General features: G+C 33.6%; 1 protein-coding gene across 1 annotated transcript; it reads right to left on the reverse strand.

The window, feature by feature from the left end:
* Positions 1–6,157: 6,157 nt before the first annotated feature.
* On the reverse strand, positions 6,158–19,903 carry LOC136801012 (F-box/LRR-repeat protein fbxl-1-like). The gene is made up of 9 exons (XM_067057637.1): positions 19,554–19,903; positions 17,665–17,938; positions 15,799–15,881; positions 14,807–14,855; positions 14,139–14,375; positions 12,013–12,237; positions 11,310–11,465; positions 9,491–9,679; positions 6,158–6,975 (listed from the first exon to the last, which is right to left on the reverse strand). The coding sequence occupies exons 2-9, from the start codon at positions 17,773–17,775 to the stop codon at positions 6,829–6,831; spliced, it is 1,197 nt and encodes a 398-aa protein (XP_066913738.1). The 5' UTR covers positions 17,776–17,938; positions 19,554–19,903; the 3' UTR covers positions 6,158–6,828.
* Between the last annotated feature and the right edge of the window lie 3,312 nt (positions 19,904–23,215).

Raw genomic sequence — 23,215 nt, forward strand, 5'->3', positions numbered from 1 at the left:
CTTGCAAGCTTATGGAGCACATAATCCACAGCAATATAATGACTCATTTTGATCAGGACCACACACTTTCTGATACACAACATGGCTTTAGAAAATTTCGATCATGCGAGACGCAGCTAATTCAAACCATAAATACGCTGGCGCAATCTTTGAACAATCGCGAACAAACAGACTCCATTTTGTTGGATTTTAGTAAAGCCTTCGACAAGGTTTGTCACAGAAAACTTTTATTGAAACTTGAACATTATGGCATCCATGGAACCTTGCTTAAATGGATAGCGGATTTTCTGAACAATCGTAGTCAATGTGTAGCTGTAAGAGGAACTCTGTCAAAGCGGATAGCGGTCACTTCAGGTGTCCCTCAAGGCTCAGTTCTTGGTCCCCTCTTGTTTCTTGTTTATATAAACGATATGCCCTTGCATGTTGATTCAAATATTGCTTTGTTTGCTGACGATTCCTACTTATTCAAAGTAATCAAATGCCTAAATGATGCATATTCATTACAAGCAGACCTTGACAAGTTAGTGGAGTGGGAAAAGCAATGGTCAATGGAGTTCCACCCGGGGAAATGCTATGTACTTCGCATAACAAACAAACATAAAATTATTGACCACACCTATACAATCCATGGTCAAAACTTGAAGGCAGTTGATAAAGCGAAATACCTTGGAGTAACTATTTCCAAGAATCTCTCTTGGAAACATCATGTTTCAGTCATCACTGCTAAGGCAAATTCCACCAGGATATTTCTTCAAAGGAATCTTCAAATGACAGACACAGAAACTCGTCTCGTTTGCTATAAGACATACATCAGACCTCTAGTAGAATATGCATCTTCAGTATGGGACTCACCTGGGAAATTGAATATAACATCGCAGTTAGAAAGCGTCCAACGAAAATCCATCCGTTGGATTTACAATAGGTGGGACAGGGAATGTTCACCCACTTCGTTATTGAAAGATGCTGATTTGGATATACTTGAAAATCGTCGCAAAATCAATTGCCTCAAACTTTTTCACAACATCATGTCTGGTTCAAAACACGTAGACAAATCAATCCTCCCCACGAGACAGCGTTGTAAAAACGTAAAATATAAACAATTACTGGGCTCAATCCAGTCATACACAATGTCTTTTTTCCCAAATGTGGTTCAACTATGGAACAGCCTTCCAAAAGAAGCAACATCTATTGAAGATACTGTTGTTTTTATTGATAAAATTAGTGGTCTGAACTTAGATTTCTAGTAAACCATTGACTCCATTTTATGCTAATTTTATCCCTTATCTTCAGTCCTAAATCTGTGGATCTAATTTTGAATTATTTTTGTCAACACCTACCAAAAATCTAGAACTCAAAGCTTGAAATCATTTGGAATCTCTCTACTCACTAAGCTTTATATATCTTTTAAGATGTTTTTATATTTATTTTTAGTAAATAAATCTTGTTTTTATATGCAATTTTTAATTTTAAGTTTATTTTTTTTAAGCCAGATACATATATTTTTTATCACTATTTATTTACCTTATATTTATATTCTTTTCTAGATAATATTTGTGAGAATAGGTTTTGTAACCTCCTGTAAATTATCGAATAGAAATAGAAATAGAAATAGAAATTGTCAATCAACTTCAGAAACTTTTGTGCAATATTCGTTTTGACCGATTTGCTGAAGGGAGGGTTAAACCAATTGACATTGTGTTACTAAATAAGCAAAACGTTCGAATTTACTATACTAGTGTAAAACTCGAAATCTCCCACAATACGTTTGAATGTAATTAACGGCCTTTCAACATATCTTATTTGAACAAAAAATAACAAATTTTTGCAATATGAATTGGGCAATATTGGACGTTTATTTATTCTGAAAAATTTTCCCGCCTGTACATTTATTCCCTCCTCCTCTGTACGTTTATTTATTTTCACCCAATATTGCCCAATTCATATTGCAAAAATTTGTTATTTTTTCAAATCGTTCAACCACACAAAATACGAAAATCGAAGCCAGCTTTCAAATGAATCACGCAACCAGACGAACCCTTCTAATTACGTGGCAAATGTAAGAAGGTAGAACTAGAACACCGGTCAAGCTCAAGGAGGACCATGCCGACGCACCGGACTGTCCGGTGTATTTGTCCGGTGGCAAAAAGTATCCTTTCGCTACACAGGATGCAATAAGTCCGGTGTCAGTCCGGTGTTGCATACAGGGAATTTTGTACGCCGGACATTTACGAAACAAAAAATTAAGAAACACCGGACGCACTGGACTGGTCATGTCCGGTGTTTTGATTATCCAGTGGAAAAAAATATCCTTCTCCGACACCGGACATCCGGCTTCCTTAAGTCCGGTGTAGAGATTTCCGGTGGTAAAAAAAATTCTCATTTTACACCGGACTTTCCGGTGCGTCGGCAGGGTCCTGCTCAAGGTAGTAGTGATCAAGTTTTTATTTCACATTTCAAGGTTTCAAACAATTCAAAGGAAAATATGGGTTTAAAATTACAACCAACCTTCTAGAAATGAAAAACTTCCTCTCAACAGATGAATAGTCTTGAAGTATCTAATTTCTGCAATATAAATATCCCCCTTTGGATGAATTTCAGTTTCTACAATTTTTTTCCAGTCTACTCCGCCATCTTTCTTTTGCTACGCTTCCTACAGCGTTATACAGTTAAATAAAGGTCAGTGCCTACAGCCTACGGTGGCCCACAAGGGTCAACGGAGGCTACAATAGATCTTGTTCTTTTCTTTTCCAGTCTGGAAATTGTAGACTAGTACACGTCGTTGTATTTCGCTGCAGATTAAACTTTCAATGGGGTCTATTTTTTTTAAATGTTTTCCAATCCACTCTCCCGCGGCAATTTCTATTTTTTATAAGAAGTCTTTATAAGCACTATTCCCGCGTTTCTGTGTCCAAGGAAAGACAGACGCTTGCTAGTCTAGGAAATTGCGGCTTTTGCGCCGGAGATCTCCGGCGTAGATTTGAGGTTTGATATCTGCTGCCTTCAACTTTTCCCAGGTAAGTTGGCGCAGCTCCGGCGTAACATTTCCCTCCTTTCCAGATTGGTTTCTTTTGCAACTTTTGAAAGTATTTCAGTTTTTACATAAATGTTTCCGTTCGATGGCCCCTAAGGCTCACCACGCACTTCCAGTTCTTATAAAATTTGTGAACTAGAACTGTCTAGGGTCATGGCCCAGAAGGCTCACGAGACACTGCACACTTCCGACTTTTTTTGTGATGACACTGCGCACTTCTAAAAACATTTTAGAGACGCAAAAGCCCCTCTCGAAAGATAGCTGTTCTGGTCAGCAAAGTAGTCTAGATACCGAGTTTTAATAAATGAGTTGATGAGGCTCGGAAATCCCGAGCTATTTTTCTCGAGTTAAAGGCTCAGGGTTACCATGAAGGTAATAAAGATAGATGGAGAATCAATGCCTTTTGTTCTATTCTGATTTATCATCGGAAGCAAACAGCTGTTTGGTTGCTTTGGGAATAAGATGATTAATTTGTCGCCCATGTCTCACAAATTCCAGAAACCTTTGCTGTCGTCAAGTAACCACAACCTCCACGTTCGTGTCACAACAAACAAAACGCCAATTCAAAATATTCCACAATGTCAACTGTAAAAGCAAATACGTCATCTACCTACTAGAATGTCAAATCTGCAAGATCCAATACGTCGGTAAAACTGAAACACCCTTCAACGTCCGTTTGAACAACCACAGAAGCAATGCACTTCATCCGAAAGAAGACACCATCCCAGCGTGCAAACACTTCAACAAGGAAGGACATAATTTCAATAGAGATGCTAAATTTACGATCATTGAACAGCTAAGAAATATCGAAGGAAATGAAAGCCAGCTGAAAAACACCATTCTATCACGAGAGAACTTTTGGATCAACAAACTAAAAACCTTAAAACCCAAGGGTTTAAACCAAGAACTCAATTTGATAGCGCCTTAAGTCTGTGTTTACACGTCCATTTTTTCCAGATCACTTACAGACGGCTCATAAATATACGTCACAAAAAAGCGTTTATTTGACGTCAAAAAATTTTTTTTTTTTGTTAAAAAAACTGAATTTTTTTAGCTAGAAATATACCTTGAAAACGGCCCTGGCCGAAACATGTTGGAAATTTCTAGCATCTAATGGTATTTTTGTCTCGATCCTCCGTCCGATATATATATATATAGATGATTAATTTTGGGTATACTGGCTGCGTTTAGACCAGCCTGGCATTTGTAATTGCTTGCAGTATTCTTTTAAATTCTATTGTTCCACGCAATTGTTCGGTTTGTCAAATGCCTAATGATGCCAGCGTGTTGGCATTTCGTTGGCATTTGAAATGCCATTTTGAGCAAAGGAATCCCCTTTTCTGGCATTTCAAATCAAACAAAGGAACCAAAACAAAGAGAAAAAATGACATTTTTGATTTTTTAAAGTATTTGCACATTTTTTATTCAGTTCTTTCTATAGATTGTAAAATTTGCAAGATTTGCCATAGCCTAGCCCTACGGCAAAAAGTTTCAGTCTTAATGACTGCAGTTTTTGAGAAATTCCATGCTTTTCATTGTTTGATCTGTCAAAGTTGAACTTGAGGGAATCACCTTTTCAGTAATGACTCTAAAAAGACGATTCCTTAAATGCCATGACAGAAAATACAATGGAAAAGCTATTAAAATCGAATCCCTCATGAGCAAATGCCAAATTACAAATGCCAGTTGGTCTAAACGCAGCCACTCGTGGGAATATTTAAGATGAATGAAAAGACATTACATTTTTAATTTCATGTTCTTGAAATATTCTTTCATACTCAAGACTTCGTGAGCAAAAAACATCTATCTCATCAAAAAATAGTAATTTGGCTAAGAACATTGATGTACGCTTATTAATAGTGATTCTTATAGATAAAGATGGGTTTTTTTAGCTGAAAAATTCTCTTTTAACAAAAATCTGCTTGAGCCATCTTTTACCCACTTTCATGCAAAAAATCGTATTTCACAAAGTCCAAAAAACCCTTTTTAGCCGTTTTTTAGCTGAAATTTACCCAAAAATTTTTTAATCCAAAATCGAGCTCCGTCACATTGGAGGGTTTATAGTTACACATCTTTGTGCAAAAAATCAGAAAAAACTACCAGTGGATACCCCTTAAAACCACATACCCCTTAAAACCCACAATGTTGCATTTTTGGCTTTCATAACTACCAGATTTAATTTTATGTGGTATGTTTCACTTTTTTACAACCTCTTATAAATGTTCTTTCATAAAATACCAAATTTTAAGGATTTTAAAGATGCTAAAGTATCTTAAAATTCGAAGTTATTCAAAATTTTATCAAAAATCCCTTCAAAAAATCAGGTTTTTTGAACCTAGAAATTACACAATTGAATTTAAGGTCATAAAACCTATACTTTTTAGATACGTATACTTATGGTAGGTATGAAAAAATCATTTTCATCTTCGTGAATAGACCCCAACGAAAATGACAGGCCCTTAAAATTCTACTTTCAAGCACTTTTATGGTGATGATCAATAAAATCTGAAAATCGACTTTTTCAAAACCTGGTCATGCTGCATACCAAAATGTCACAAATTTGATGGAGATTTAGAAAAACATTAGAACCATAGGTCAAAAATGAAGCGAATGAAGGTTTTGGCCTTTCGTAGCCGTTTTTGACGAAAAAACCACACACAATTGCATTATGGGCATGAAATCCTGAAAAATGAAAATATTGTTGTGGGAATGAATTTCTAGGAAGTCTTTGAACCATTGAATCACGAAGCAACACCAAATTTGTATCCATCAGCTTGAGTATCCCGTTAGCAAGGGTCGGACTTTGTGGTTTTTAGCCTTATTTTTGTAGGTTTTAAGGGGTATTTTGATTTTAACACATATTTTTGAGATCATTTAGGTACTAATGGTATATTCATAACATTAGTAACTTTATAGTGAATCACTGTTCAAAATTTGAGGTCAAAAGAACTTTTTTGTAAAAAGTTATTCGAGAAAAACTATTTTGTAGGTTTTAAGGGGTAAATAGCAAAAACTGCACTTTTTCACTTCCTCATGAAAAACTGAAAACTGTTTTCTACAAAACATCACTGCTAGGGAAGACAATCATAGACAACGTACTTTCAACACAAAAAGTTTCAGCCTTACACTCCAACTAAACAATGAGATAGAGGGTACCACTTTTTATTGTGGGTTTTAAGGGGTATCCACTGGTAATGAGCCAATCTCGAGAAGAGTTGGTAACTAACGAACGGACGGACGACGAACGAACGAACGGACATAGCTTAATTTATAGGACCTCCACCGGGGTAGGTCCAAAAAGCTTGGAAATTAAAATTGATTAGTAAGCAAACGCTATCACTCTTATTTAAAAACAAAACCTTTAATCTAAAATATGGAACTGATGAACAATTGTTTGAATGTCTTGAAATACCTATTACTACTGCTTTGAACCTTCAAACCAAAGGGATCGTTTTTGTTGATTACGTGACGAGAGAAAGTGATCAATACATTAATCGGTATAACATCTGTCATCTTAATTTTTCCGTGTCACTTTCTTGCCAAAATCTATTTATGTAACAAGACAAGATGCGAAGCATTTGCATAAGGGTCAATCTATTTCTTGAGAAAAACGTATTGATCATATACATTGGCCATGGCGCGTTGCATAGTTTAGTGCTTTTGATGGCGAAATTGGGGCTTTATAATGGAGTTATGAATCGCGATCAACGGATATTCTCTTAATCATGCCGAGAAGACAATGATTGACGGGAGGTCGTGAATAGGTCGGGTCCAGCTATAGGATTTGATACACGAAATCAAATGGTAGGTGTCCAATAGAATAGATCAGCATCGGTACCATTCATAGGATGAAATTGACCACTATCCAGATCTTTACCCATCACACGATCAGGAGGTGAGTTTGGAACGATATGTTGGACGTGTACTCCATTCACGCATTCATCCTGTAAAAAGAAAAGTTCAAAAATATAATAAACCTTAGTACAAAGCCCCCGGGAAAAAAAGCAGAACAGGGATCTAAAAATTAGCAAGGCCGAAAGATTGAGCCAATTTACCATACCATGAGTATCACAGTGTACGAATATATACACTGAACCTGCAGTTTTGTAGAGGTCTTCCTTTCAGACTTTTATGCCAGTTGTAAATTTAAGGGAACCATCCGTCAGCTTTTAAGCGTTTAAAGAGCATAAAAATTAAGTATTATGTATGTTATGTTCTTAGGGTCAAGGTTCAATTCCCACTCCGTAATCAGGTTCACGTTGTACTTGTAGTGACGTCGCGAATGTTCTGCTTAGCTTGATCGAATCATGGAAGTATAAAGAATATCTTCAGGTTATGAACACTGCAATAATTGCGCCTGGTGTAATTGAAGTTTCCAAATTGAACATTGCATTTTTATGTTTGAAGTTTTATGACAGAGTGTCATTGAGAATGTTTTGGTTTTATTTTTTGTTTGCTGATTTCAGTTTTGTGGATTTCTTTGTCTCTTCAGGTTCTAGTTTTCTTTTCTTTATCTTGTTTTTGTTTGTTGGTAAAGTCAGCTTGTTTGTGGTCAAGAATTGTATCTTGACGGTGGAGAGTGTTAATGCCGTTTTGGCATTGATTTTATGTTTGTTCTTTTGTGTAACTGTTTGATGTTCTTACAATTATTACTTTGTATTTAACTGGACTTTTGTAGGTAGATTTCTTATAATTGTTTCCTTTATGTCATTTATTGTCTCATGTGGTTTAGTTTTTATTGTGTAATGTTTATATATTATTGTATTGTCTTATGATCCTCATGGGAATTTATATGTTATGGTCGTGTTCAGACATGAAAGTTTAAGGTTTAAGTAGTACTTTGTTGATATGGGAATTCATCTATAATCACTTTTCTTTTGTCAAATCGATTGGCGATCTCGAGGAATCTCCTTTCCTAACTTGAAATCTTCTCTCTTGAGATACTTTGAAACAAAAAAGATTTCAGGGAATCCCTCTGTAAAACACTAATTCGTGTTCGTTGAAGCCATTACTGCTAGAGATACTCCGAGCGTCTCTAAGTCATAAATTTCACGTTCTTTTTTCTTCATTTACAGAAGGAGCATGCTTTTCACTTGCGAATTCTATTTTCGTCTATTCAGAAAACTGTAACGAAATTGTAAAAACTTTTTTTTTAAACCAGAGGGTGATTCCTTTTTAAACTTTGGTTTAACTAACGAGAAGCGTGCCGTTAAATACAAAAGGGATATAAAAGAAACATGTAGACCTAATTGCTTTAAACCTCGGTCTGAACACGACCTATCTGTGTAAGTTATAAATGTGAAGTCTTGTGGTGTGTTGTCAATGTTTTGTAAACTCTTCAGTGTGCGTGAAGTGACGTTCAACCACAGTGTTTCTAGTGAGTAGAACTTTGTTTATTTATTTATTTCTGTATCTTGTCTGTGTATGATTTTGTCAATGATTAGTTTTTTTTTTTTTATTCTTTCTAATATTCTTCTAGTATTCTTGTAATAATTTAGTATTTTTGTATTCATTTTATAGCCGTGTTGTATGTTGGACACGCGTCAAAGAAATCAAGTGGTAAAGTACAAATGTCTACGTTTGTCTCCCTAAGTTGGATGGTTGGCATTTACACAGAGTATGCTATTGTAACCAAGCTCGCCCTACGATTAAAAAAGTTACGATGTATGCATCGTCATAATCTCATATATCGTGCATTTTTAATTAGCTCTTTTATCTATGGGTGAAATCTTATTGGCTCATTTAAGCTTTGGAAATTAGATGAGACGAGATTCATTGTTTCTGACATCAATGTAAGAAAATATTTGGACTAAAAAAGCCTTGTAAACTTGGCAATCTTCATCAAATGATAAGATATTTCGATCAATGTTATCTTTAGGGCGAACTCTATTGCTTGATACTTTCCTCCAAAATTCTCCAGCGACTTTTTGTCTACAAATTGAGTCTGAAATCGTGCGTGATTATAAAGAACTTTTCATTTTCTCTCATTTTTCTTTTTTTTCAAAAAAAAATTTAACGGATAACGAAATTGAAAATAAACTTGTTTCGCGGACGAAGTATTACTTAATTTTCGTATATTAGAAGGCTAGAAATCTTCAATACTGCTAGTAAGAATGTTCAGAGCAATCTTGAGTTATACTAAAAACTCGTATTTTGTCGGGGTGCATAGTATTTTCTTTTGATGTATTTCATAAAAGAAATGAAAAGACTTTAACGACCAATTACCGACAAATTCAACTCCTGTTTTTCTTTATACCTCCATGATCGAATAACCTGACCCACATGGCTCCCGTCATGTTTCTGCTTTTTTAGAACAAAATCAACGACGTCTGACATAGACAATGATTTCTATTTTGATCATTTTTTCCTTACTTGCTGAAATAGACAGGAGCCGATGAATATGTTCCTACGGCTACGACTGCAATGGCGTACTCAAAAAATAATTCAAGAAATACTTACTTTTAAATATAGTACAGCTTGCGGTGAGATGCGTGTACAACCAGAAATATAAAGAGCAGATAAAGTGTTGGCAAGGTGAGATGCCATCGTGAATATTGATCGATCCGTCAATTTTGGATTACCGGAAAGAATAAGCTTCTCAATGGGAGAACCATTTCGAAAAACATCACATATTCCCTCATCTGAAACCTGCAGATATTAAAAACCTTAGTATAAAAAACTAATTCATTGTATACTATAGCATATTTCATTGTATTCGTGAATTTGTTATATGTCCTTTTCTATTCAATCTACAGGGGAAAGAATGCAGAAATTTGCTCACATTTCTATTCAAGAAAGACGTTGAAAAAATCATTAAATTGACTTGGAAACTCTTTTCCGTTGTTTGTTGGCTATGCAAAACTTATATCTCAATTCGCAAAAAATGTGCTCATTCATAAAAAAGTTTATTCGCTGCAGTGACGAAAAAAATCATGTACAGTATGTGGCCCCCAAAACGTCTATCCAAATTGAGATCTTTCTAGTGAATTCAGAAAATAGAGAAGTTAAAAATCTTTCTTGTGAATTAAGCTCGACATGTCTAGTTTCTTTCCCAAAAGATAATTTTTTTAGAATAAAGGTTTTTGTATGATATTTTTTCAGTCAAAGTTGAGTCACATTTTTCTAATGGCCCCCAAAACGGAGGTTTAGTTTTTTCGAAATATCTTAATCAAAAAGCACAGCATCGACATTAAATTACTACCGATAGGTATGAAGGCAATGCTCTACGATTTAGAAAAGTCAAACTTTACTTTTCTCTTTAACTTCATACAAATGGTTGTCAAAACGGAGGTTAGTAGCCCCCAAAACGTCGATTCAATTAAATTGAAATTGTTAAAAATCCATCACTTCAATGTCTCAAATTAAAAACACGATAAAATAATTATTTTTTGATAATTTTGCAAAAAAGATTCATACCAAAACAGTGTTTCAGACCTGGCTGAGTGCAAAATTCTGTGCAAAATACTAGCAGTCTCTAATGTTGATTTTATCGTGAAATATTTCGAATTTTCTCAAAGACTTTTAATTACTGAGTTGGTATGTTGGTATATATGTTTATACTTTCCAGAGTTACCCAGTTTTTAGGGGTTAATTATTTCCAATCTTCTTTAACTTTTGACGGTTTTAGTCCAAAGAAAGGGATTTTTAAAACTAATTTTTGAAAAAAAGGACGAAGAAAATTAGCCATGTTAAAAATGACATTTTGGTATTTTTCTTTTTTCGGACTCAAGAGAAATGTGTTAGGATTGAATCTTAAGCTTTCCCAGGTTTTAAAGTACCAACAATAGAACATGGCTCATTAAGGCAAAACCTCCGTTTTGGGGGCCGTCTCCGTTTTGGGAGTCATATACTGTACTAAAAACACGAATTACACAAACAAGACAGAGGCCAAAGATTCTCTCCGGTTACTAGATAAAAGCATAAGGCTTCAAGTTCAAAAGATTTGAGAACATTTCTAAGTACAATTTGCAGACATTAAAACATGCAATTTCTTAGGAAACTTAGAAGATTCGGAAACTGTAGAAGAGCAATACAATAAACATTTTAATCTTGTAGAATGAAAGGGCCACTATTTACTTGACTAAGAGACGATTGCTTTCTTGGCTTCAGGGCAAAGGTTGCCAAGCTAATTTACCAAGCTACTTTTGGCAATTAGACTGAACTTTTCGGCAAGTAATTCAGGACCTTATCACAAATTGAGGATGCGAACACACTCGTTAACCCTCGATCAGCCAAACCCGTTCATATTTTTTTTTAAAGATGAGTTATTTAATTCTACCTGTTTACAAGCTTTGAGACACAAATCTTGCAATCGTTTGCAATGCACTGCAACAATGCGTAGAAAATTATCTCCCACATTTTTCATACCAGAGACATCAAGTTTAGTGAGATTCTTGAAGAAGGGTAAAACGTATTCCAAGTGGTGTCCGTCAAACTGAATAAAAATAAAAAGAATGAAAATTCACGCTTTTCAAAAAGTTTTGATTGATTTTATGTTTGTGATGTTCTAAAATATCTGATTTTCGTGAGGTCTAGAATCATGTCTAAAATCCTTTATATTGAGAAATAATAATCGAAAATTAACGCCACTTTTAAGTAAAAATTGCGAAATCTTGGCCCTTTTTACGCCGGCCTTTATTACGCCACGTGCCCAAAAATAACACCAATAAGGGCCGGCGTAAAAAGGGCCGATAAGGTATACAGAGGCTCAGTTGTCTCAGGACCATTTTGATTTGTTTAATGAATTTGACGAAAATTGTGCTTATAAACTTTTCTTTGAAAATATTTTGAAAATCATTGATTAACGGTAACCGTGAAAAATGGCGAAGTTTAGTAACATGTAAGATTTAAATTGAATAATTTGTCAGAGAAAAAAATCTAAGAAATTATTTCTGCCGGACAAAAAAGTTTCAACAAAACCTAATTCATTTTAAAGTATAGCTAAATCAATGAAACAATAGACATTGACGTTGTTAATTTACATGACGACATGCTGGAAAACATAATTCTTCCATCTTCTCAGCCTGTATTCGCCGATTTTCTTCATAGTATTGTTTCAGTGGTCCTCCTGTCCCTTGGAAATGTTGAAATTTCAATGATTGCAATGTCTTGAATCTTCGAACAACAATTTCCAGACCAGAATCTGAGACTTGATCACAGTAACTTAAATCAAGCTTCGTTAGTCTGTTTCCACAAATCTTTCCGAGCTATTAAAGAGAGAATTTGGTGATTGTAACATGAATGATAACCAAAGTAATTTGAACCTAGTCAACATGCTCAAGTGCTCAAAAACAATAAAATGAATTCATTTCCAAAATATTACAAACTTTAAAAACATAAGTATCAGTGCTTTGATATTCTCCATTTTTCAGTTTTCAAAATCTAGGACGTAATTGTAAAAACACTTTTTTCTAAACCAGAAAGTGATTCCGCTTAAAAGGTTTGATCTACAGGGTGCGCCACAAAAAAGTTTCTCTCTTTAAAACTAATTTTCTCGAAATATAACATTTTTAAAAGAACCATTCTTATTTCATCGGAAAGAAGAAGGATAAACTTAAATTTTGAGGGGTCATTTATTAAATTTGATTCAGTAGATCAAAAGTTATGCTCAATTAAATCAAAAAGTTAGTTTCTGAAAGCGCTCAAAAACGTTAAAAATGGACCTGTCAAATTAAACAGAAGCATAATTACATGATGCATCAGTATTTTCGTTTCAGTAATCAAAAATGATAATTAGCTGTCTAAATGACCTTTTGTTATATAAAGGAAGGTTGAATTATAACAAATGGAAGAAAATTCGTCGAAAAAGGCAAAGAAATCTGGCAAAAATTCATAAAATACATCAGATATGGGTTTTGAGGTACACCCAGCCCTACATAGACTTTATCCAGTCTAGAACCAAAGATTTGAGGAAAATTTCGGTAAAAGTAAATTAAAATGATTCTGATGAAGATTTTAAACCCTTTCGACCCTTCAGTTTCAAAATTTAAGTGTTTAGTTGCGGAAAAATGCTCTTAATCATGTAAAGGCTATGGCGATTGCCAATTTCAAAATAAAAATTTGATAGCTCGATTTTCAACGTTTTCGAGCACTTTCTGTAAATGACTTTTTCATTCAATTGAGCATAACTTTTGATCTGATGAATCGAATTTAATAAATGACCCATCAAAATTTAAGTTTATCTTTCTTCTTTCTAATGAAATAGGAATGGTTCGTTTAAAACTTTTAGATTTGGAGAAAATTAGTTTTAAAGAGAGAAACTTTTTTGTGGCGCACCCGGTAGCTTTTGAGCAGTAGCAGTTGAGTACAATTGGACTGTAAAGGAATCATTTGGACCTATCAAATTAAACTTAGGTCTGAACACAACCTGTGAAAAGAGAATTGTTTGACAAGTTTGTATATCTGCATGACGCACGAATATGTTTTTAAGAAGATATTTTGAAATGGATTGTTAGATAGATCAAAACCTCTACTACAGGTTCCCTCTCCGTCTTTCTTCAAACCCTTCTATCTCCCCCGCCACCATCATAGGTGAGGCTAGACACGTTTTTTATAAGAGCAAATTATATAAGAAAATAAAACTTCGATGGCCAAAATATTAAGAACAAGTTAGAAACATTTTAAGTATTTGTGGACACTAAAACACCAGATTTCTTAAGAGTATGGACAAAAATATTCACAAAAGAGTGAAAATAAAGAACATGTTGAGAACATTTTTGGGCTTAAAACTCAAAAAGTTAAGAACACTCAAGGGGTTTAAAAAAATCTGGTTGTATACCACGTGTATATACAAATATGTCTAACCCTAATGCGTTTTTTTCCGATTTTGACCGGGTTGACCTAGTTAATGCGAGTGACCGGGGTTGAAAATTTCGACAAATTTTATAGGTTTACTCATTATCTAACCGGGGCTTAAAATTAGGCCATTTTTAGCAATTTGTTCACTGACTTATCGGGCGGATCTCACCCGCAGGTCCCTGATAAAGGGGTGTTAATAGATAATCAAGAAAACAAGAAATAGAAAATCAGAACTAATTACCAATTCAAATAGTTTTAGGAAAACTTCTCATACAAAAATTAGTAAATCGACAAAGTAAAAATTTCAAACCTCATTCAAAAGTGTATCATCTATTGACTTCACACCACAAAGAACCAAAGTTGAAAGTAACTGACATCTATTCGCTAAATCCATCATCACAAAACTTGGTAATTGAACACCGCACGAAATGAAACGTCGCAAAGTTGGCGAAAATTCGTCCGCTTGAAACCGTCCTGCTTGTGGACCAGACGAGTACGCAACCGTGTAAGAAAGGTCTATCTCGTCAAGATGGACCGATTTGAGCAGCTAGACAGAAGAAGTAATTTAGACGTATAAATTTTCCCTAGCAGGAACAATCACCAATTTCATGAATAACTATTCATGCTAAATTAAACTTTTCCAGCCACCCGGCAACTAATTCCCGCTAAAATCTCTTCCTTTAAGGTAGTTAGTCGAATACCGCAACATTTAATTTATTTTGTGGCTGAAACACAGCAAAATTGCCTTTACAAAACTTGCCAGCTGGGGTAAAACGTCCTGCAAAGTTCTTGGAACCTTTTTGACAAGAATTTCTTCACTTAGCACGATTGGATTGCATTTTCAGATGAGGCATTAGTTTATCTATACATACTTAAACATGGCGTTTTGTATAATAGGCTTAAAAGTTCGTCATAAAAATGATGAGCTACTAAACTTAGAAGCAATGGTTGTTAAAATAATCAATTTATTTTTCTTACAGTATTTATGCCATCAGTTGTTAGTTTATTACATCCGTATAACTTTAACCTATTGAAAAATGAAGAAAGGAAGCATGATAATAAATACCAAAATATAATAAAGGCAAGTATTCAAGTATTGCAGATGGTTGATTAATAAATTACTGTGGTTATTTATAAATCACCAATTAAAAGCACTCTTATCCAAGAATAGGACTATTAAAAACATATCAGGGTATGTCATTAAATTTTACTAATTAATCGACAAAAATGCGTAAACTTAAACTTTTGAAAAAAAGAGGAGATAAACATACAATTTAAATTGTTACTTAAAGGTGCTTCGCATTAAATCTGGAGAATAATAATGGTTCAATTTTAACAAAAGACTATCGATGTATTTTTCAAGGACTGGGGCGAAAATCTGATAGGGATGGGATACAATTTTCAAGATTATACAAAAGAAAAGAAAAAGACCCAGTCGCAAAAAGAGATGTAAGAAAATTTTAGGAAAACAAAACGTTTTGGAGAATTTTTTTTGTCATCCACTTTTCAAGTTAAGTATCATTATTTCTTATAAAAAGCTAAAGCGAGGAATTTTATTGGCGATTTTCCGTCCATGTGCAGTTTGTAAGATTTAAAACTGTCAAGGGTATTGAAAAAAGTTGACACAGAAAATATTAAAAAATCTATACATTTCATCAATTATAGTAGACTTCGATCAATTTCTTAATAACATAATTTAACCTTCACCTAATCTTCGGGCCTTTTACTTTTGCTATTCTTGTAATATCTTATTAAAACTTTTGATGTAAAATAAAAAGGTAAAGAGGACAAAGGAGACATGAAATCAGGAATTTTAATTGCTTTTAGTTTAAATAATACTATATCTTACACCCAAGCAAGGTATAAACTCAAGATGAGATTTCTACACATTTATTACGCCTTATAATTTTGCGCAGCGGAGTGTCCTTTTTCGAGTACGATCTTACTTATGTACTACTACTACTACTTACTTTTTGAGATTTGTTGCATGCATAGTTATGCCTTCTAAACTTTGATCTGTTATTTTCGAAGCACCCGAAATTTTTAAAACAACCTAATAGGAAAAAGAAATGAAATATCGTGTTAAACAAATCGCATAAACATTAAACTTATATAATTACATATTATTTCGTTTTAATTATTAAGGTAAATTTCATCAAAAACAAGTAATACTTTAATGGACCTACCTATTTATAAAACGAATAATTAGAATTTAATGGAACTAATGTATAATTTTAAATTTCGATTTATATATGCTAAGTTTTGGGCATCATCATAAAGAACATTTTTCTGTAAAGAAACAATTAAATAAGTTGAAAAAATGTGACGGAAATGTGAAAAAAACGACGATTTCCGGCACATTTCCGGTTCTACAGACCGGAAAAAAATTTTTTTCGACAAACGGTTTTCGAAACCTTTTCGGCAGTACTAATGTGCATCTACGTGCAAAAAATCGCAAAAAACTAATGAGAAAATCTCGAGAAAATCTCAAAAAACCGCTTTTTTCGGGACATTTCCGGTTCTAGCGGCCGGAAAAATTTCTTTTTCGAAAATTGGGCTCTGTCACATTTTGGGCATTGCCATTTTACATCATTGTGCAAAAAATCATGAAAATCTGTCGAGAGTATAAGTTGAAAAAATGAAGGAAAACCGTTTTACGCCGGTTTTCGCCTGTTCCGGCGATTTTTAAGGAGTTCCGGATTCAAAGGATGATTTTTTTGGAAATCAAACCGATGCTAAGTTTTGGGCATCATCATAAAGAACATTTTTCTGTAAAGAAACAATTAAAATAGATGAAAAAAAAATGTGACGGAAATGTGAAAAAACGACGATTTCCGGCACATTTCCGGTTCTACAGACCGGAAAAAAAAATTTTTCGGCAAACAGTTTTCGACACCTTTTCGGCAGTACTAATGTGCATCTATGTGCAAAAAATCGCAAAAAACTAATGATAAAATCTCGAGAAAATCTCAAAAAACTGCTTTTTTCGGGACATTTCCGGTTCTACCGGCCGGAAAATTTTTTTTTTCGAAAATCGGGCTCCGTCACATTCGAGGGTTTATAGTAATGCACCTTTGTGCAAAAAATCAGAAAAATTGAATGAGCCAATCTCGAGAAAACTTGGTAACTAACGAACGAACGAACGAACTAACTAACTAACGAACACGGGTTAATTTATAGGACCTCCACCCCACCGGGGTAGGTCCAACAAATAATTAATGTATTTGCAAATGGGACCCAACTCAAAATTTCAACACTTCAGAATTTTTCATCATTATTAGCACTGTAGAACATGCTGACCGCACCGGCTCAACTTCAGTATCTTTTAAATTACTTGTATGCCCAATCGGCCCAATCGTAAACACCACCAGAAAATTTTTGATATAAGAAAGGTTTTAGACTCGTTTTGGGCTAAACTTTGTGACCACGCCCTTAAAATGAAAATTTTGAAAAAATGAAAAAAATGCCCCCAGATATTCACACAAGGAACAAGTGTGCAAAGTTTCAGCTAAATCAGACCATTTTTTAAAGTCTCCAGCCTGTCCCAAAGCTTGTTTTGGCGAATAAGTCGTGACCACGCCCCTAAAAATCAAGATTTTCAAAAAAGAAAAAATTGCCTCCAGATATTCACCCAAGGAACAAGTGTGCAAAATTTCAGCCAAATCTGATCATTTTTGAAGTCTCCATCCTGTCCCAGAGTTTTGAGGTGACATAAAAACATTATACAGACATATATTATACAGACATTCACAGATTCTAGCTCAAAACTGAAGTTGAAAAAAATATCTGGATTCTTCATTCCAATAATATGCAGAAAGTCTATTTTCAAAACTTACCAGATTTTTCTTAAGAATCGCTGAAGCTGCAAGCAATGAACTATCAGATATGTTAGGAGAATGCTGCAAATCCAACACACTAAGCCGAGAGCAATTCGATATTGCATCCATTACATAATCCTCTTGAAGTTGTAACAAATTATTCAGAATTAAAAAGTCTCTAATTTTAATGAGTGTAAATACTGTAAACACGTGCCATTAATAAGTGGTAATTTCTGTAGCTCTAGGTACCATAATTTGGTTTGTTTCTTCAGTAATGTTCCAATACCTTGATCTGTATTTAAAAAATGAAATTAAATTTAAATTTACAAGTGCCACTTTCTGATTTCTAATGCATCACACAATAATTAAATTATATTCACCTTTGTTGATTATAAACGATCATTTATGTACAGAGCAGCTATTGTTTGGAATAACATTCCCAGCTCAATACGGGAAATAAAAACTTACAAAGCTTTTACAAAAGCCTTGAATAAATCTGATTGTTTGGATAAAATTAATTTTAATATGACGGGTCGTGCACTATTATATAAAGATTATGTTTATTACTAAATTACATTTACTTAATATATATATTTTTTTCTTCGCAAATTTTTAGCTTATTATTACCTAGAGTTTATTTATGTACTTTTATATATGTATATTTCTCCTAAATTCTCCTGAGTCTTAATCCAAATCAACATTTTGTTCCTATACAAAAACTCCTAGATTCAACTAACTTTTAGCTTGATTCAACCAACTTTTAGCTTGATTCACAAGATTTTACTTTTTCGTTTTTTAGCCAGTAGGTCCACATCAGTTTTTTACTGCCAATATGTACAGAATTGTGTATAATTGTATATAGTTTTGTATATAGAACCTGACCTACTTTACCAAATAAATTAATAATAATAATAATAATAATAATAATAATAATTTGTACTTCGGCCACAAAGCGAAATTATAATTTACTAAACATAAACAAATTTTAGTTGAGCCTCATTTGTTTTTAACTTTTGACACTTTAGGCGGCCATCAAATAATGATTCTGTTTGCGCCACCTGCACTTGCGCATCATATTTTCTGCTGATTTTTCAATGTGGAGAAGCGGGAAAAAATTCAGAAAAAGGAAATTGTGCTATAACATAGAGCTTTTTTCTCTAGCTCTTTAAACAAAACAAATTACACTGATTAATAAGATTAAAACTACGGGGGAGAACAGTGTTATTTTAGCTATACTTCGCAAGAACACAACAGATACTGATCAGCAGAAGAAATTTCTGAAGCAATTTAAAAAAAAAACAGGAATCTTTCCGGCAAACCGGCCGCATGTATTTTTAACAACTGCTGCAACGTGAACAGAACAATTTTCTGATGGCTGTCTTAGGCCTTTAATTGCGTTCTTATTATGTTCTTATTTTCAGGGCAAATTTGAGTTGCTTTAGTTTTTGTGCCCTTTTTACCTTTTAATTTCAGTTTGCTCAAGTTATTTTTCAAATTGTTTCATTTTTCTGGCTTATTCAAGCCTTGCTGTTACTACAAAATTGTTCTTATAAGAGAAAAGAGCGTAAGCTCCAGGGGAATAAGGCGGGTTTGTGGAGGTCAAAATTCTTGCAATGTTACAAATCATTTTTTGAAGCTCATTTTGGGCTCAAACGAAGCGTATAACTAAGTAGAATAAGATTCAGTCTAGGCAGATGATTTTTTATTTAGAAATTTTGCGTAATTCGCAAAAATCCTTCAATTTTGCGCTATTTTGATGACATAATCAACGTTGCAAGCATTTTGACCCCGCGAGGTTCATTATAATATAGTTAGCTGGTAGATAATTACAAAGAAAAGACAATGATTGTATACCTTTCTAGAGAATCAATGAAAAGTAACAGACAAAAAAAAAATGAAAAAACTACCTGTGACATTTTTACACCCAACAATGCTGATGTGTTCGATTGAAGGACTATTCTCAGCTATTTTCTCCAATATAAAATCCTCAACAAAGGTTGAATAATGAAGCTCAAGTCTTTTCAGTGGTTTTGATGTTAACACAGTGGTGACAAAAAACATTGTTCTTGAAGTAATTTGTTGGTGACATGACATGTGATACAGAAGTTTTTCACAATTTTCTCTCGTCAAGTTCTTCTTCAAAACATCCAAATGAATCTCTGAGCACCATAGTGGTAACTTTCCCAAGCACAGATTTTTCAAAGTTTTTACCATTTTATAAAATTTTTCCTCTGAATTCTTTAGTTCTTTTGGGCCTAGAAATCAAAAAAGATCATTTGGTCCATGTTAGCCCTAAAAAGTACTAAACATTTGATAAAAGTAATTTCTTCTTGAGTTGACTCATTATAAAATTATTTTTTAAACAAAAAGTTTATGATACTTCATAACATTATGAGAAGAGGTATGTAGGTATCATATAACTTTTTAGTTTATATCAATGACTCAATTGACTTTTGTTGTTAAAAGGCCATAAAAAATGGTGGAGAGAGTTGCGGAAAGACAGAGGCGCTTGCTGCTTTGAGGGTGGTAAACGCCAAAATGCCTGAAATGATGTTCAAACAGAAGGCGGGCTACGTCATGCACTCCATAGTAGCGCTCAATCAACGGTGCTTCAGTGAATATCAATAATCATAAGAATATTCTATGTGCTTAACTTTGAGTGCTTCATTGAAGATGAAGAAGGAGTAAGATAGTTGTTTTGGAGAATGCGACGGCCTATTGAATAATAATTACTCCACAACAGTCACCTAGAGACAAGATAATTTATCACGATTTTATTGGCTGAGGGAGAGTAATGTATGTGGAGTAATTTGTTATTCAATAGGCCGTCGCGTTCTCCAAAACAGCTATAAAAAATGCGTTAATAGTTAATTTTGATATAATTTGAGAAAATAACTATGTTTGTTATATATATCTTCTAGGCAAAAAACACAAATCAATAAAAAAAGACACCCAAACGTAATGTTGAGTGCTGTTACGACTTTTTTTATTATGGCCAGTATAGGAACTCACCAAATGTCCCTAACTGCTGGAAGGGCCTAAACTAACTATGCTAGTTCCTTTCTTTTTTTGATAAATTATTTATATTATTATTATATAAAATATTTTTAGATTTTTTAGATTTTTAAATTATTTTATCAACTTTTATACAAACAAAATAAATTAATTTTTATCATTTATTATTTATTATGAAGCTAGACCTGGCTAGAGCACTATTAATGTTTTCATTTTATTATTTATGTTACATTGGGGAGAATAACTTTTTGTAAAGAATAGAAATAGAAATATAAAATATGAATAATCCAGACATAATTAATTGAACCAATCGATCGAACAGTATTTTTAATCAAGCTTTGTCAAACTTAATGGAACTTTGAGGTTGTCCGATTAATGTTCGACCAAGTTCGGTTGTCGAACTTTAATAGAATACTCCCAAATTCTTCAAAATATAAAGTTCGATTTCATTAAGTTTGATTATAAAAATCAAGCTTAATCGAACTTTTATAGTTCAATTCGTTTGACAGTTAGTGGAAGTACTTCGATTTGTGAAGCGTCTTTACGTCCCATAGAACAAAAGAAAATAGCAAAAGAACAAAGGAATTACCCATCCCATAGCCATCATTTTGCAACCATGGGGAATCGCAATTTTACGGAAATGGGAATCCTCCTATCGAATAAAGCATCTTCTGAAAATTTCATTCTTCCAGATAAAATGCGAAAATGAAAAACAAAGAAGCTTTCGTTTTCTGATCATCTTTTTAATCTGTCATGAAGTGTTATAAAATTCCTTATAGAAAGACACATTCTCCTACGAAGAGGCTTAACAAAAATGACGTAGAAAAAAGTTGTTAAAAAGTATGTCATTTTATCTTAACAATTTCGTAAACTACATCACAGCCACGGAACACTTACTTTAAGTTCTTACTTGTTCTCACTTGTTTGGTTTTCGTAATAACAAGCAACATGCTGAATGGACCTACCTGATGATGAAAGTTAGATAGCAATGTAAGAAGAAAAATGAAAAAAATCTCCAGGTAGGTCCAAAAAGAAAGTCATTATCGTGAACTTTGAACATGCTTTAAAATCGAAGTACTTCCACTAACTGTTTGATTACATTAATCGAACTTAAGCAGAATTTCCGTCGAAGCTGTCAAACATTACTTGTCTGTCGTCAAACTTTGTTGAACAAAGTTTTTGCCGATTTGTTGAACCTTTTTTTTGTTTTCAAACTTTTTTAGATTTTTTAGATTTTTGTCAAATATTCTTGTTGTCAAATTTTGTTGAACTGAGTTTTTTGTCGATTTGTTGAACATTTCTTTTTGTCGAACTTTGTTGAACTTAATGTATTGTCAAACTTTTAATCGAATACTCACATGAATTTTAGCAACTTTTGTCCTTAGATTAAGTTCAACAAAGTTCAATCAGTTTGGTGATTGAACTGTTCAGTTGATTACGTCTGGAATAATGAACAAAGAAAAGCCCTCTTGGAAAATGAAAATATCCAAGACCCCCGCGCCACCACAACCCAGTTTTCAGAGCATGTCATGGCGGGAGGTCGTCAGTAGTCCGACAGTTTCTAGTCCAACAGTGAAAATGCCCGACGTTGGATTTTACGAATGCTTCAGTATTCCGACAACAATTTTGTCCGACAACGAGTCAAAAGAAAAAATATAAAACGAAATATGACACGTGATAGGTGTATGAAAAATTTAAGTTAAGGCTATAAGAAGTTATAGCCCAAAAACCTGTATTATGACGTCATAAACAATACATAGCATTACGTCATAAAACTAAAAATTTTAATATCTCGTGAACTAAAAGTCATATAAACATCAAATTTTGACCACATAGATATTGATGTAAAAAATTTCTAAAAGTTAAAAATATTTTGAAAAAAATGATGATGTCATTTTTTACAGCCAAAAATCGAAAAAGGCTTAAAAATGCTGACATCATCATTTTTCAGGAGATTTTGAAAATTTTACTTCTAGAGAATTACGATATATTTGTTCTGTCAAAATTTCATATTGATATCATTAATAGTTTATGAGTTATTTAAATTTTAAGTTTCGTGACGTAATGTTACGTACTGTTTATGACGTCATAATACAGGTTTTTGGGCTATAACTTCTTATAGCCTCAAGTTAAATTTTTCATACACCTATCACGTTGATCTACATCACAAGGCGCTTCTTTTCAGCTATGTTTGACATTTTGAAAGTGAGTGGAACTGGTTCACTTTTACCTTGGACATGCCCTAACTCACTTGAGGGCTGGAGTTAAAGTTTGTGATTTACAACCCTTATAGCATAATAGACCTTTTTTCAAAGAAATGTAATCCAGCCATAAAAACAATGATAGAGCCATGTATAATTACTGTATCATGCATATTGTAATAATTATGCATGGTTTTATGATTGTTTTTCTGCTGGACTACATAATTATTCAACAGGGTGGCCTCTTTGAAAAAAGGTCTATTCTGAACATGCAAAAAGGGACCCTTAAAGGCGGTGCATTCTTTTTTCTATAAATTATCTTCACGCAAATTGACTGGTCCTTTATTTCTAAT

Source organism: Clytia hemisphaerica, unplaced genomic scaffold (assembly GCF_902728285.1).
Source record: "Clytia hemisphaerica strain Z4C2 unplaced genomic scaffold, Clytia hemisphaerica genome assembly, whole genome shotgun sequence".
Lineage (NCBI taxonomy): Eukaryota > Metazoa > Cnidaria > Hydrozoa > Leptothecata > Clytiidae > Clytia > Clytia hemisphaerica.

Coding starts and splice junctions, on each gene's coding strand:
- LOC136801012 (XM_067057637.1), bottom strand. CDS start 17,775: ATGGATGCAATATCGAATTGCTCTCGGCTTAGTGTGTTGGATTTGCAG. Junction 14,856..15,798: donor CATGCAACAAATCTCAAAAA/GTAAGTAGTAGT, acceptor ATTTTTCAATAG/GTTAAAGTTATACGGATGTA. Junction 9,680..11,309: donor GTCTCAAAGCTTGTAAACAG/GTAGAATTAAAT, acceptor TAATATCTGCAG/GTTTCAGATGAGGGAATATG.